Raw genomic sequence first — 17,303 nt, 5'->3', positions numbered from 1 at the left:
TGTAAAAATGACAAAGTAATAAAGTAACACTATCAGAAAACGTGCTGCATTGTGCTGCATAATTTGCATTTTCTTACCACATAATTTGGTTAACACTACTGCAAAATATGGTCCTCATAATTCCAGTGGCCCTGATCATACACATCATCCACATACTGCTGCCACCCACTGATGGAGTTTCACAAAAATGTAATAAGAAAAACTAAAATATATATTCCCTTTATCTCTGATACACCCATTTTCTCAGGGATAGTTGTAATCCAAATGTTTGAGAATCACATTTTTCATTTTATGAATATCTAGTGATGACCACTCTATAATTACATTGGGGATTTTCCTTTATTCATCTCAAAAGGAATACTCTTTCTTGTTTTAAATTAAAAGTATAAATCCTTTGTTAGTGATCATGTTGCCCTATGCTGTGAGGTTAGACCCTCAGATGCTGTCGCGATTTGCTTGCAATGTCATCATCATGCGGTTTCTCTTCCAGGGTCTAAACGGAATGTCGGTAGATGAGAAGACTGAATCCCCCATGTATGTGTATGAGTCAACAGTCCATTGTACCAATATCCTCCTGTGCCTCAACGACCAGCAGAAGCAAGGCATTCTCTGTGATGTGACTTTGATCGTGGAGGGGAAGGAATTCCGGGCCCACCGGGCAGTACTCGCTGCGTGCAGTGACTACTTCTTTCAGGCTCTTGTTGGACAGATGGAGCTCGACCTGGTTGTGAGCCTACCAGATGAGGTAAGTCTTCAATATGAGTGGAACTAGAAGATCTGCTGAATTATTAGAAATAGAGACACATTTTCATTGACTGTCCTCCTCTAATGGTGTCACTGTACTCAAAGACAAATGATCACAGTTGAATAGAATGCAGGTCTTTGGATGGCCAGTCAGAACCCCTATAATATGGTCAAATACTGTTATCCCTTTACTTGCATACATGACCAGGGCGGTACTCCCACCTCTCACACAGGAACAGCAGATTGACGTACAGTATTGAGCGTTACAATAGTGTGCCTGGAACAAATTGTCAAATGAAGCACATCTCAGACCGTTTTACTTTGGCATATCAGGAGGGGTATATCCTGTTTGTTCCTGACCAGGAGGATGTGCAAGTTTTATGTCAGTTTGGATTTGGAAAACCTACTGTTTATGCTAGCCTGGTCAGAGTTGCATCTTGTCCTATACCTCTGCATCTGATCTTTTATGGTGTCCCTGCACAGCGTCAGACTACGCAGGCAGTTTTTTAGATGCAACTGATATTTGAGGAAGCCTTGGACTAAATCTTCGTAACTATGGAAAGCCACACAATGAAAATAAGCAGGCTGCAAAAAGCCAATAAATATACATTTAACAAAAGGGCATAAGCTGGAGTTGATTGTCGTGTATCATGTAAAGCAGGAGTCGAAGAGCCATCCATGATTTCCTACCAGCTGTAGGAGTGGGAGTTGCCATTTGATTTTTTTGTAGTATTTTTAATTCATTTATATTTTTATAGTTGATAATGTGTGTAAGTTGCTACCCACTGTATCAGTTGCCGTAGAGGTATAATCTGATTTCCATGTTATATCAAAAGTATTTTTTCTGATGGTAGGAATATCCTTTGGGATAATCATTTTTTTAGTATAACATTATTTTAGTATGTATCATTTCCGGGGGTGTATAGTAGGTTGTGTTAATATCAACCTTTTTTAGATGCTGATCTGGTCTGGAACCAGGGCAAACATTTACCTTTGTGCAATGGCTGTATTGCTTTAAAGTAGTCCTTTAATATGGTATGTGCCTGAATATAATACCTCAGAAATGGTTTCAACGATTTGTTAGATGTACAGCTGAAGGGGCATTCATCTTGATGGTCGCCGATGACCTCTGCATAGGGGCGTGATGACAGTGGTACCGATGTGCACTAGTTTTTGCTAAGTTGTTGCTTAAATCTACAAGATAAGTTAATCTCCTTGCATGACCTTGATGTCTGGTTTAGCATGGTAATTTGGTTTACGGTTTTATAGCCGGGCAACGGCACTTCCAAAAGCAAAGAAAATAATCAGTGCAATATAATTGCAGATAGAACAACCCAGGTTAGCATGCTTGACAATACAAAAACCGGGATATAGTCTCAGCTAGTTTTTTTGCAGCATAATTGCTCTGTAACCATGGTAACACCACAGCAGTACCATTCCCTGTAATGTGTCGGCTGTGCATCATTGCCCTGGGGGCCAGTCAGCACATTCTGCGGCACATGTGAAGGAAGAAAAGGAGGCGCCAATAGGAACGCGTGCCTTTACTGTGAACATGCACACACAATACATTTTTCGATAGTCTCCGGTCGGCTGAGCTAGCTAAGTGCACATCTAAATTCAATTCCAGATTTAAAAAGAAATCCAGCAGTTACATACACTGGCTTCTGAATGACAGTGTAGGTTGTGCTTCATGTCAATCAAAGACTTGAGATGCTTTTGCTGTTACCAGGATTGCTGCTCTGCTCTACCCCTAGCCTCTGCTAGCACTCGTGACACGTCTGCGACTGCCCTAAAGCAGTAGTAGGACCCAGAGTACTTACAGTGGTTAGGGGAGTATGTAAGGTTGTTTTGGCATAGTGTTCCTTCCCACCAACGTGCATTTAGGCTGACCTTTGTGCTACCCCTCCCTTTCATAACATTGTAAAATAACATGAAAATATACAGGTGCCAGCAGTGGCCCATCTCTAAGGGCTGAGGGGCCCCTCTCTCCCAACCTTTTATAGATATGAAGGGTGTTTGTCAGGCTGAGCAAATGTCAGCCTGACAGACACTCCTAATGCTGAGCTCAGGCAGCCAGGCACTATACATGGACGAAATGCACATGCATCTGCCTGCCTCAGCTGAACTTTGCCACTCTAAGAATTTCAAAGGCCTGTGGGCGTGACCCCCTCAGACTGGCAAAGCCCTTGGAGATCCTTCCCTTCCTGATGAGGGGGGCACATCATAGGTGGACTCCAACCTCTGTTTTAAGTCCTGAAGTGCCCAGGGCTGATTGTCCATCAGTGATGCTTGTCAAAAAGTGGGGTCGGATCAGCAGTCTTACTGACCCTATTCCACTCTGCGATGAGTAAAGGACTGCTGCCTCTTCTCATTGGCTGGCCCATAATAAGAGCATGTGACTATAGCTAAAAGAAGTCTGATGACTGGAATTGTTTTTATCTAATTCGACAGTTCAATATGTGTATGTACCAAAAACATTGGTTGTGACCAACAGGCAATGGAATTTTGTCCTGAATGCTGTTGAAATCACTCAGAAGCTTATTTTCTACATTGCATCAAGTAATCCAACAATTTTAGCAGCCGAAAAAAGTTCAGATTGTCCAGCGGCAATACCATCTGGGGGATGGCAGATAAAAATAAAGCTTTCTATATCAGACAGAATCCCTTTCTTGTGTACAGCTAAGGGAACTTGGTATAGGTTGGATCAGTTGAGGTGGAGGACTGACGTCAAGTCTCCTCTTATTTTCCTTCGGGCTTTCTTTTCTTTGGGTTCATAGTAATTCCCCTTCTATAGATGTCAACACATTTCAACCCCACACTGTTTTCAGGAGTCTCCTTAGGACTTTTTGGTGCGTTTATCTGGTACTTATGCACATTGGAATGATGAGAGGAAAATATTGTGCTCAGGAGGCCAGGCAAAGCGGGCAGTCTCATAAGGAGAAGTAGCCGTATTAACATACTGGCCTATGTATTTTGAGATACATAAACAAGCATAAAGCAGGCTTTCTGATTCCATATGAATAACAGCCATCAAACAACATGGTTCAGGCACGTGGAGCAATTATCAGTGTTTATTTGTATAAGAGGCGGGACCCTGTGTGGGAGCACAATAAACTTGCAAGTGGAGTTTCACCATGGACAACAATGCCTGCACACTGTGATGATGAGCATGATGGTGTGCTGTGGAAGACAAAGAAGCAAGAGGAAGAGTATGTCCATAGGTATCATTGCAACCCAGAGCTCGATAGTTATTTGTAAAGGGCAGTGCTTAATTTGTAAATAAAAAATATGTCGGTGCCCAAAGCTCTTCTCTGAAACACGCGGCTGCTGTACTTGAATGTGCGATCACAGAATGCTGAGGCAGTCGAATCCTAAAGCCATCTCCGGCCTCTTTAATCCATTTACAGCCACTCCCTGCACCTTCAGCTTACTCCTGCAGCTTTCTGCTTTTTCCCATTGTGACGCTTTTTCGTCTTTCCCTTCCTCTGTCTTTCCCATATATTTCTTTTGCTCGCAGTAAATGCTTGAGGCAGAAAAATAAATGCCGGCCCTCAAAAATAAGTGCTGGTGCCCAGCACCCGAAACCACAGGCTCAAATTAAGCACTGGTAAAGGGTCCAAATTCAAACCTTTATCCCTTTGTGAGTAACTGTGCCCTTCCATCTTCCACAGGGGAAAGATATTGGCATTAGATATTTTAGGCCATGCGTTGGTGAATGGCAAGAGTGTCACATGATTGATGCAGTGATTGCATTTTACTTGAAATATAAGCAGAATTCTTTTTACCAGCCGTTCCTACAAATTCACCAAAATGCACTATTGGCTGTGCTCATGATTTTTGGTAAACCATTTGGCAGGATGTTTTAAGTAGCAACTGATTGTTGGACTAGCCCTCGCCCTTTGGCTCGAAATACGCAATTTTGACATCCTGTTGGATGCCCATCAATAACAAAGTTGCTTGTGCTACTGTGTAAATTACTGATACCAAAGTCGAAAACACGAGCACCTTCAGAAACCAATCCTCTACGACTGGGTTGTGATAGGGACCCCCGTCTTCAGCAGATTTTACAAATCTTATGACACTGCTATACTCCAGACATAGGTGTGAGCGATATGTGATGTTGATAAATACCTTTTTATCACAAGACACTTTCAACAAGTCACCATCTTTTTGAATATTGTTGCTGCTGTAAACAAACTCCATGTAATTCACTTGCCGTGCTATCACCGCTGTCATATCTGCTTTACATAAATATTGCAGTTGAGCACACTAAACATCTAGGCTAACTAAGTTGACCTGCAGAACACCTACAGATCTTGGTAGCAAGCACCTTAACCCGATTAGCTACCTTGCTGTGGCTCCAACCCAGGAACTGGAGATTACACACCACATGGAAGAAAAGATAACCCCGAACCAACTCAGTGCTATTGATCCTGCATGTGTAGGCCACACACACATCTGTGAACCGGACTCTTTAGTACAGTGGTTCCCAAACTGTGGTCTGGGGATCCCTGGGGGTCCGCGAAGCCTCCTCAGGGGGTCCGCGAGCATTTAGAAAATTAAATAATAACAGATTAGGTCCCCAGCTTTCAGTTATAACTCAGTGGGGGGGGGAGTCCCTGGATTCTAATAAAGATTGAGAGGGGGTCCTGAGCTCCAGTAATGATAAAGTAGGGGTCCACAGAAGTCAAAAGGTTGGGAACCACTGCTTTAGTACATTAGTCTGTCTTCCTGAATCAGAATCGGTAACCTGCAGGTTTCGCTCTGATCTCACTAGCAGGGTTTTAACCCCATTGAGCTGTCTCGGCGTGATCACAACACATCCTCCGTTTGTGAGTCAACTCATTCTGTTTGATGCTCTTCAGAAATCTACCCCGGCCTGAAAAGGAAAGACTTAGTAACCACGTTCAACCTAAATTAATTTGAGGTGTTAATACCAACATAATGATATTCATTTTGAAAAAAAGTTAGTCAGCTCACTCAAGGTTCATATCTGTGAACTTGCAGGTTGCGCATATTTCTGCAGCAGGTGCTTTCTCCTCTGCGGCTGTCTTACCACAGAGCCGGACATACTTCAATCCTCTGTTGAGATATGTTGTGCCATACTTACCTTTAGATTGCTGTGATCGTCTCAGTATCTAGGTATTATTATGCGTTTTACTTCAGGAAAGAGGCGCTTGGCGAGAGCTCTGTGAAATCCTTAGTACTGGAATAGCAATGTCTTTTTCAGGTTTGGACAGCTGTAGGATCTTGGAATTCCATCAATGGTCAGTTAGGTGCAGGTTAGGGCAGAGGCGTACCCTCAGGGTGTTTAACTACAGCAAAACTATAGAAGCAAGTGTAAGAAATTGGATTATTATTTGGGGTGGGTGACTATCCACCTCAGGGAATAACCACAAGCCCTGTCAGGGTGAAAACTCACCAAGTCACTAAATTAACCTGAGATCAACCTCCTGATAACTATGGCAATGAGCAGACAGCTCTAACTCGGGGCAATGTGTAAAGTATTTATACACTAATAAAACAGTAATAAAGTCAAAATGCAAAATAATAAAAATCTCAAAACGAATTAGAAAAATAGAGTAAAATCTAATAAATATAACAACACAAATATCCAACAAGGAAAACTGGTGATATGAATGTTTAATGTTTTACGTAGGCGTAGCACCAAGAAGCATAAAGTGCCAGTGTTAGTGGTCGCAGTAGACCAGGTCCTATGTGCAGTCTAAGGCTGACCATGATGGAGTGCAGGTCGGATGGTCAAAGATTTTACCTTCTGACTTAGTCCTTTAAGTCACAATCCATCATAGGAGAACACTTCAAATTCCCCCCGGGCCTCAGACGAGGCACTTAGAGATTCACAGGGTGTCAGGCAGGGGCCAGCAGCAGAGGCAAGCAGCAGAGGCAAACAGCAGAGCCTGGGTCCAGTTGCCACTGGTCACTTGGGGAGTTGAAGAAAAGGCCTCTTGTAGCTTATATCCCTGTAGCTTGATGAGGTCAGCCTACTGACCTTTGGAGTCTGCTTCTTTGTTCTGGGTACAAGAAAGAGCAGAGTCAGTCCTTTCAGAACTGCTCTCAGGTCACAGACAGCAGACCCAGTGCTCTGTTCTTCCCAAGGTCCAGCAGTGTAGTGAACTGAGTGCCTGGAGAGGCCAAATGTCAAGCAACACATAACTTGCAGACTCTCATGCACACTTATATACATTTATTGGGAGACTCTTCTGTCATCCCAAGAGAGGGCATATTGGCCCCAAAAGAGTGTGTGGTGGGAACAGCTTTGTAGTTAAAGAATCTTCAAGAGTCCCAGTCCTCAGTCTCACTTTTTTGGGGATTATATGAACACCTTCATCTTTTATGATGTACCACATTCACCTGCTATGTGCCCATTCTGCCCTGCACTCAATCCACTTTGGCTGCTCGCCTACCTGTTCTTGCACTGGGCTTAGTTTGCTAGCTGAGAACTTTCATAGAGATTCATCAAGCAATGCCATAATATTGAGAAAATCAAGTGTAGGCTACACATAAGTTGTAAATTTTCATGCAGATCCATCAACCGCTGCCAAAGTTGTTACTAAATCAAAATATCACCCTCTTAAATTTTGACCCTCTTTGTAATGTCACAAAACTTGGAATATCTGCACTGGGTGTAGTTTGCTAACTGTCTGCCACATTTGATACAACTACATCTAGCGGCATCAAAGTTATAAGGAAAGGAAAAGTGAGACTTAACCATAACTACACAGTGGTATCTGCAACTTTGTAATTATATAACTGAGATTCACTGAGATAAACAAAGGTTAAAGTGACGTTATAGTTAGCTGTTAAAATAGCACAAAACTACTGTGTAAATACACAAAACCACTGAAATTCACTAATTATAATTTACTGAGTTCACTATAACTTGCATCCTCGCAATGCACCGTTTATGACCTTACATATTACATCACTTATAGCATGTTAAAATACATCATTGATGGCATCACTGATCACATCCCAAATGACATTGATGACACCGCTGATCTCGTCACTGATGATGTCATCCAAGCCACTTCTCCTCAAATAGACACAATATATTACTGGAGACTATTCTCATTCAGTATGGTAAAAGTTATAGGTGCACCTGCAAACCGCTTAAATCCTTGGTGTTCTCCTCTTTCATATGAAGGAAGAAATATGGTTGGAGACATGAGAAATAAAGGCGGACTCTAATGTGAAATTAGGCACATCAAAAAAGCAATTAGTGATTTGTTGCAAGCGGATATTTGAATCAATCTAATGTAACTCAGATTTTAATACAGAGGTTTGGAATGTGTAGAAAAAGGCAGAGAGGTGAGTATGCAAAGATGAACGTATTGCCCTACATACCTGCTTTCTTCCCTTCACTGTATGTTTTTAGAAAAAACAGACCATAAGAATGAAATGTGTTTTGCATTTGTACCTTGTTGAAACTGCTTCTGCAATTGAGCTTTGTGTCCTGTCTTGCGGGTGGTTCTGGCAGGTGGTATTATGATGTCAGAACTCAACTGTAATAATGTATTACAGCAGAGTGGCAAATCACTTCATTATTACAGGTGACTAGAAACATCAGAAAACAGGATTACATTCAAGGACTGCAGGCTCCTTTTACTGCACACATTTAATCTCTTGCCTCCTGGTTTTAGTTAAATGCATAAAACCAATATGTATGAAAAATGCCATAGCATAAACCTTAAATGCAGCTATGCAGAGGGAAATATGCTTTTTACAACCATTGATGTGGGAAGGGAGGGACATCATGAACTACTCAAAGCTTCTCCTCTAGTCAGTCAATGTCCCAATTCATTTAATGACATGATGTGGTGTGCAGTATTATCAGTGAACTTTAAACTAACCCCTGTTTAAATTCTCTATTAAAAACACACATTAGGCATACTGGCCAAAATAGTCCTCTTTGTCCTCTTTTAGCAGTTCTTTTTTCAGAATTTGGCAACACTAGCGTCTTCCGTGTTCAATAAAAATGAGTGCCTCCCAAAACATGTTTGAGGCGACAAAGTTATTCATTTGATCAGTATTCATGACTGTGCTTTCGTTTTTATTTAATCACAGAAACCATGCTTTCTTTAACAAGGCACTTAATTAAGCTTCTAATTCATGATGAGAAGTTAAATACCACTTGGGAGATTTTTAAAATTCTTTTCAGTCCCCATCCAGATTTTTTTAAAGGTGTTAGCATGCGACATGCGTGGCTGTCAGCCAAGGTTATTGTAGGTCATGCCTATATTAGCTGGCAGCAAGCCATTATCCAATTAACGTTGTTTCATCATTACAAGTAATAGCTCTTGAGTAAATGATCTGAGTCACTTGTGGTGTAATGCTGCTTTACTTGAGGGAGAGCCACTGCTTCTCAGAAGAGCTTTTCTGTTTTTTCTTCTGTTATATGCCATATATTTGCTGGGAATTCGTTTTTTAGTATGGCGCATGCAGACAGACATTGAGTCCAAAAGGATGGGAAGCATTGATTATCTCTCTGGTTTCTGCCTTCTTCCTGAAAATAGAGACTCCATTAAAGGAGAGAGCACAGGGGAGAGGAGAGGCGACACGCAAGGTGAGTCCACTAGCCATTCTACCAGCCTCTGTCTCATGTTAATACAAAAGCAGGATCGTGGAAATGCAGCATGCAGGGTTCAATAGGGATTATGCAAGGCTTGAGGCTGATTTACAGCTTTATTTGGAGGCTGTCATGGCATTTTTAGGTCAAGCATAGCAGCGCGCAAGCGATGCTCTTTTGAACATGTTGTAATCTATTCTGTGAGCTTTAGCCACGCCCATCATTTTTATTTGTTCCTGGGCCTGCCTTTCAAAAACCCATTGATGTTGTTGGTAAATGCTTTACATTTTTCCTGCCTTGAGGCTGTTTTGTTACCGCCTTGGAGACTGACCCTGTTACATGGACTATTGCACGATCGGGCATGTACCTTAGTGTGGTGCTCTATTTTTTCTTTTGCCTTGCCACTTTGCGCTCATGGCAGTATGTTGTTTTTTGTCCTGTTCCTTGTTTTCGGGCATCTTCCTGTTCCTTTGCCATGCCTGTGGGGTCTTTTTTTTTTTTTTTTTTTTTTTGCAGTTTTATGAAGCGAGAACTCGACATGAAGGTACTGGAGCGTTTTTTTCTTTTTTTTGCAGTTTCATGTGGAGTGAACTCGATACAAAGGAATTACAGCACTTTGCATGAGCACCGGTTACATTACACAAGAACACATTCATTTTTGGTAGAAAGGGAAGATTAAGTGATTTACCCAGAATCATAGGATGGTGAGCTGACTCTGAGACTCAAACTATGTTCCCCAGCCTCAAAGTGGACAGCTCTGGCCCTTAACACCACATCCTCTCCCCTAGGGTTCTTTGTCTGGTGCGTGCTGGGGCAGTCTGGCAATAACTTTTTTTTTTTTATATATTACTTGGTAATACAGGCTGTGCCATTCCATAGCGCTGCAAAGCAGGTGCCATTCTTAACAAAATCGCTATTTTACATTTGCAACAACCTTGTCGAGATGAAGAGGTGAAAAAGCTATGTCAGGATTGTAATCTGTGACATTCTCGTTCTGTCAAGACCTCTCCAGTGGGTGCATTAACCAGCTGACTTGAGTAGAGCTTAACACTAGGCGATAGCACATGCTCTTGATAACCTCCGGAGGGTCACCACCCAAACACATAGGTACTAGGCAAAGAGATGGCAAAACGTGTTGTCTACAAAATGGTGAAAAAGGAGTTGTGACTCCAGACCTAAGCACTTCACAGCCTCAAGCTTGATAACAAAAATCCCTAGTCTTTGGATGTAAACTGGGCCTCTTCAAATAGAGTTTAGTTAGTAAAGGCAATCGTTTTGCTAACACCCTTAGCACAAAGAATCTAACGCAAAGGTGCCACTTTGAGAGGAGCAGTGTATCATAGAATACAAATTAGGCCAAGACTTCACATTTTGAGTAGCCACCCTAACAGGGATAATTCTCACAATCAGCCAGTTCACAAATGTATGCACCGAAAAGGCACCAGGAGATTCAGGTACACGTTTCTGTTCTACAGAGCCCAGTACTGAGCAGAGGGCTGTCATGAAACTGTTAACCCAAGGCAGTGCCTTAAATGAATACAGAGTATCAGCCCATCTGTACTTCCATTTAAAAAACTGACCCAAGATCACAGATGTCGCATGTCTGGAACCCATCCTGTCGGCCCATCTACCACTGAAGCTTTGTTTCACCAGTCTGCACACATTGCATGCCTCTTGTTCAGTTAAGCTGCCTCTTCTGTTATTCTCTTTGTATACAGTCAATGTTTTAAAAGTTAGGCTGGTATTGCCAAATGTAGAGGAATAATTCCTTTAAAAGTTTAACACAGAAATATATGGCTGCCCCCTTTTCTTTGCTCCTAATTCTTTCGACCCCCTCATTCTCCGAGTTAAATGCCAAGAAGGTGCCTCTTTGTGACTTGTTTGGTGCTATAAAAGTTTAGGCAAAAACACTAGAAAGGGTTGCATCTATAGGGTATCACAGCCAGCCTATAGGAATGAGGCAAAAACACTTTCAAAATGGCAACCTTGTTGTATTCTCTCTCCTGCTGCGACAGGCCTGGGAGGGTTGCTGCAGCACCTGGCATACATCCACTACACTCCAAACCAAAACACATAGGTAAAAGACATTGCTATGGGAATGGCCACGTGCGCATACAATCTCTCTTTTAATAAGTGCTCTACCTGCACGAACTCTTGATATTTTAATAGGTGCCCTTCATGAACTCTTGTACTGCAGTGTAATCTTGCACACACAAACCTTAGATATTTGAAAGGGAGTAGATTGTTTGAGTATTGTGGGGAAGGGCGGGTTGTAGCTCACTCTCCAAAATGTTGACCTTGCGGGATGGGGTGCGGCTTCTCACGAAATAGGAGCTTCATGTGGTGAAAAGGCTTCGCACAAAGTAGCTGTCTTTTGTGTTTTGACAACTCACCATATCTTCAACATTAAGGCAGTATTGGGTGGTGCAAGGGCTTCCCAAAAACGTCTGACTCCCATATTGGTTTAGTTCACCACAAAATGCCTTCCTTTGGTACTGGTGGAGGGCAATGTAGAAACCCGTGTGTGGTTCTGGCGTGTCCAACAAGATGTCGTGGGTTAACATAGCACATCATCGTGGTTGCATCAGAATAGGTGTAACATCCCAAAACAGACGTTCCTATGTGGAGTACAGTGTCCTCAAGCATGGACGAAACTAATAGACATTGGGGAAATTGCTCAAAGCCTATTAAGGGGGCCAGAGACCCTCCAACAGACTCCCAGTGCCCTGCTGCAATTCCTCTAAAGCACCACAGGGATATGTTAAAATAAAGAAATCATGGGTGCAATTCCACCAAGGTGCAAAAAAGTATTCTTTGGAATTGGCTGGTCCTACAGTTTAGAGTCGTACCCATTCTTTATTCCTTCAGGAAGAATCTGAAAACTATACTGCTCACCGAATTCTTCCCCAACTGACATTCCAGTACCAATACCCAATGCATACTCATCAGAATCAATGTGTGGACTACAAGGTTCTAACTTTCACCCATCTCACGTCCTCTTGAAAACCTATAGCAAGACCTATCAGCCTAAGTGGCCAAAAGGGAACATACAGACACTGTATATAATAGCAGAATGAAACATATGTTACAATAGGATGTATTGTGTCTGAAAGTAAATGATTTTGCATATGAAGTACTTTAAGGAAATATAAGGCCATTCTATGAAATTACAAAACATACCTATGTTCCTTTTTCACAAGTTGGTGTGCGTGTGTATACATATATATATATATATATATACTTATGGAGAGAGAGAATACTTACCGGGTGACTTATTATATGGTCCTATTTTGCCATCAAGGGAGTATGGTGACATTTTACAAACTACCTGGCCAAAGGTAAAGTGGTTTATAAATGTCACCTGACTCGCAAGACAGCAATATAGGAGCATGTTACACATTATGTATTTTTGATATTACATGATTTATGAACTACCTTTATCACCCTTTAAAAACATTTAGAGCATTTGAGCATCATTCATTTTGTAATCATTGTTTGTGACACTCCTGCTACGTCAGTGTTTTGAGAAATGTGTGTTTTTCATGGCCATAGGGTGCTAATACTTAGAATATGCTTTATACAACAATGTGTACTTTCATAAATCAAAGTTTAAATGCAAAGCACATTGTAAGGAAATGTAAACACATGCGTTCTAAAATGTGATTTTTCTTTTGCAGTACATTGACGCTATAGAGTACACTTAACAAGACAGAAAATAGAAAATAAAGTGCAAAGTCGGACAGTGTAACTTTTTGCTGATTGGGTTCTGCATTTTCATTGTTTATTTTTACCCACTGGGGAGGATTCATTGGTAGTTGCTTGCATTAATGCTGGGTTTGCAAGGATGAGCTTGTCAGATGTGCAGATTAATGTTCTAAGAGCAGCACTGCCATTGTAAAAGTGTTTAAGAAAGAATTAAATACTGTGTTTAACGTTAAGTGGGGCTAAAACTCCTGCATATGAATCCTGCACTGTGAATTGCAGGAAATATTTAAAAGTTAAACATCATACATAATTTTTTGAAATACAAGTTTTTGAACCACTGCTTAACCATGTAATATTATTATATATATATATATATATATATATATATATATATATATATATATATATATACGTACATATATATATATATATATATATACATATATATATATATATATATATACTGTATGTATATATATATATATATATATACGTATGTCCACTTCACTAAAAAACACAGAGTTTAAAGTGACCTAGTTAGGTGAAAATGTCATCATAAAATCTGAACCTAGTTATAACATCCCTGTAACATTTGTTTTTAGTGAATTTCTAAGTTTTTTTAAATTCTATTTCCTAACTATAATGTCCCTGCGGCCAACCCTCGCCCCTTGCAGCCAAAGTCCATGCATGGCACTGGCTGGATTAAAGTATAGTAATGAAAATTACTTTACATTTACAAAAACATGGAAATTCACTGAAAACCCCCTACAAGTTATAGGGATGTTATAGTTAGGCAATAGAATTTAAAAAACCATAGAAATTCACTTTAAAAATACAAAGGTTACAGGAATGTTATAGTTAGGTTCTGAATTTACTCGCACAAAACCAGAGAAATTCAGCAATTATAGTTAGTTATTTCAAGTAACTAACTCGCCGCCTGAGTTAATATAACTCGTGCCTCGCCATGCACTGCTAATTACCACAGATATTGCAGCACTCATGATAACTTTTATAATGTCATTAAAAATATCAATGAAACATTAGAAATCATATTATTGAAGAAAAAACTGTGCATGGCCGGAATGCGAGTTATAGTTACCTTAGGCCGCAAGTTATAGTTACTTCAAATAACTATAACTATAACCGTTTTTTTTTTAATAGTATTACTTTTTTAATTTGTGATTTCAATTCAGTGATACTATCTGAGTGTTGATCACACCTTATTAGTACCAGTTTAACACACAAATATAGCAATAAGCAACAAAAAGGTGACTGCATGGCAACGTGTCACTGGATTTTTAGTAACTTTTGAACCGTGGGAGCTAGGAACAAATTTTTGGGGGTTATAATCTGCAGATTATGCGGCAAATGATGAATTATGTGGCAAAAGCGGCAAACCTAAAATTATGTAAAAATCGCACCAGCCACACTACCACATAATTCCAGTGACCCTGCATACAATACAAACTGAATGTACGAGTTCTCACTCGGTAGGAAAAATAGCCGCAAACCATAATATTCGTAGAACTCTCTGCTCCATATATTTACAAAGCATTCACGTGTTTTTCATCTCAGACATTAGATCATGTTTTCTTTATGTTATATTGCTATTATTACGAATAATATCTCTGGTACTCCACCACCACCTCATGTTTCAAACGCCTCACGCTTTTCATGTTTTTTTTTTTTTCTTGCGCCGCGTCCATTAAACTGCATAACCAGTGGCTCTACTAATCATTGAAACTCCAAATAAAAACCACAAGAGTACTACAAACACACTATTGACGTTACATCGTAATAACCATTCAGCCTCTGGACTATATCTGAATCCTCAAAATTACTGCAATCAGATAAGGGAATCCAGGGGCATTGCAAGGCGGTATTAATGGTAGAATGCAAACTATACAAACGTGTGTGTGTGTGTGTGTGTATGTATGTGTGTGTGTGTGTATATATATATATATATATATATATATATATATATATATACACACATAGATAGATAGATAGATAGATAGATAGATAGATAGATAGATAGATAGATAGATATGTATGTATGACGTATTCACAATAGCTGCCGAACAGAGGTACCTTTCCCCGACACATAATGCTGGGGGTCAAACAATTTCAACTTAGAAGAAAAGAAACGATATACATTAGGAAAAGGTATCGTCACTGGAATCACCTCCTGCTTTCGAAACAGGGATGCTCATAGCCCAGACGTTCTTGTAGCAACCACAGTCAACCGTTCAAGCGCTTTGAAGTGACGAAAATGCACGCATAGATTAATATAATAATGTTCATATAGTAAAGAGTACATTAACATAAACTATTGGTTTTCTGGGGGGCATTGAACACGATGGCCTGCAAGTGATCATTCCACACAGTGCTTCTAGGATTTTTGCATATCATTTTTAATAGTGTATAACCTTGGAATAGTGCAACTGTCTGTCAGAAGGGGTGAGAAACAAGGAGCGAGTTCAACCCAACGAAGCCTTGTTCTTTGAATCACGCAATAATGCAATTATCTTTCCTAATCGGGGTAAACTAGCTGGTAGTGGATTACAATAAACATTCAGCATAACCGTGACAAATAAAAAAAGCTTTTTTGCCCCTCTCTCATAGCCCCCCACCCCGTACGCTTCGGGTCTCAGGCTGGAGTTGACGTAGGTGTTAGGCGTTCCCTGCTGCATTTTCCTGCTCAGTATGTACAAATGGAAACATCCCTGTCCTGATCTGTATTCACTAGCTAGCGCTAGTCGCCCAGCAAACCCCCGGCACCCCCACCCCAAACATCCTTGTTTTTCCAAGGTCTTTGTCGGCATCCCAATACTTGCTGCGCACATTTTTTTTTATTATCTGTTGCGCGCCATTGGTACCGTTTTCCCGCCCTGTAATGGTATCGGTTTTAGTGGCACCAAGGAATGCAGTCTCCAACCCAGGAGCCAACATTTGCATAAAATGGCCCAGTTCTGTCAGTTTGATTAATTTGTCCCTTTGTCTCCACTCTATATGATAAGTGCTATTAATGGTAGCAGCACTTCATATGCCAGTCTTTCGTCTTAATGACTTGGAAATGTGCTTTATCCCCCCCACCTTTTCTGAGCTATTTCCCGTCATTTAGTATTCCGCGCCAGTCGCGGAGCGCGCGGCGCTCTTTCATTATCTTCCTGGTTGCAGGACTGGAGTGATTGCATATGGTGTTGGGTACGCGTAAAGATGTGATCCCAGGAGCAACAGCTGCTGATGCAAGCTGAAAATAGAGCCAGCGAGCGCTCAGCACTTTTCCCAGAGGCCCTCTGTTTATTAGTGGCGGGCTCGCGCTCGCTTTTGATAGGACAGCGTGGATCCTCAGTTAGCAGGCTGGCTTGTGGTGTTTTTTTTTTCCCTCTCACAATAGCACCGTGACTTTGCTCAATTTACTGACTGCTGCGTATTTTTTTAGCTGCCCTCATGTAGCTAAATTGTAGCCCTAAATTGTAATGTAATCTTGACTCCTAATGAACTCGAGCAACGCCGAGCTCTGTCTGAAGTAATGACGCTTGACAGATCTGAGGTTTAAATTAAATAATCCCATTTGTGAGGGAGCTTGTGAGCTCGATGCGATGATTTACACTGGACTCTGCAGTCCTCGAGAGCGTATACTTATGTCGTGGCCCGCTTTGTTTTACTCAGAACATTATTCACGCTGGGAAGGTTGTTTTGTCTGTAATACTGCACACATTCATCCAGCTACTTTAATTTTCTTTCAGCATGTGTTTTCTTTCACTCTCACTTGTGTGCAGCTTTCTTCCTTCAAATACTGTCCTCTGTGCTCTGAGTTGCTGCCTCCTCCCCCCAATGTCTAGCTCGACCAGTTCTGCCCAGGTCCTCTTCATTGTTTGTTCTGCACCACCTCAAATGCCACCATCGCTCTCCCGCCCCTGTCAACTTCCTCGGCATTTCACCAAAGCACTCCTCAGTTACTGCACCTGCTCCCATCCTTCCCATTCCGTCCATTCAAAAAATATATTTTAACATTTTTTTTAGAGAATCTGACAGCAGCCATTTTCTGCCTGGCCGCTCCTATTTTCCAGAAGCACTTTTGCACACTTTAACTTTCTTTATCTACTACTTCCAGATTAACATTCACCACCTTGGAACAGTGAAGTATATTAAACAACAAATCCAATGGTAGCTGCATCCTGCTGTAGGCTGTGGTGATGTATGTGCTTGCATACGTCTTTTTGCAAAGAATAAAGATCTACAAAGACCGAACCCTTTGCTG

The 17,303-nt window shown here is 41.0% G+C and overlaps 1 protein-coding gene across 1 annotated transcript in view; it reads left to right on the top strand.

The window, feature by feature from the left end:
• BACH2 (BTB domain and CNC homolog 2) overlaps window positions 1–17,303 on the top strand; it is a 524,494-nt gene that overhangs the window by 401,731 nt on the left and 105,460 nt on the right. The window contains exon 4 of the mRNA XM_069235503.1: window positions 491–745. Coding sequence (XP_069091604.1) covers window positions 491–745 — 255 coding nt within the window. The remainder of the gene's footprint in view (window positions 1–490; window positions 746–17,303) is intronic.

The sequence above is a fragment of the Pleurodeles waltl genome, chromosome 5 (assembly GCF_031143425.1).
Source record: "Pleurodeles waltl isolate 20211129_DDA chromosome 5, aPleWal1.hap1.20221129, whole genome shotgun sequence".
Taxonomy (NCBI): Eukaryota; Metazoa; Chordata; class Amphibia; order Caudata; family Salamandridae; genus Pleurodeles; species Pleurodeles waltl.
Note: the sequence above shows the minus strand (reverse complement) of the source record. Positions and strands in the feature narration are given on the sequence as shown.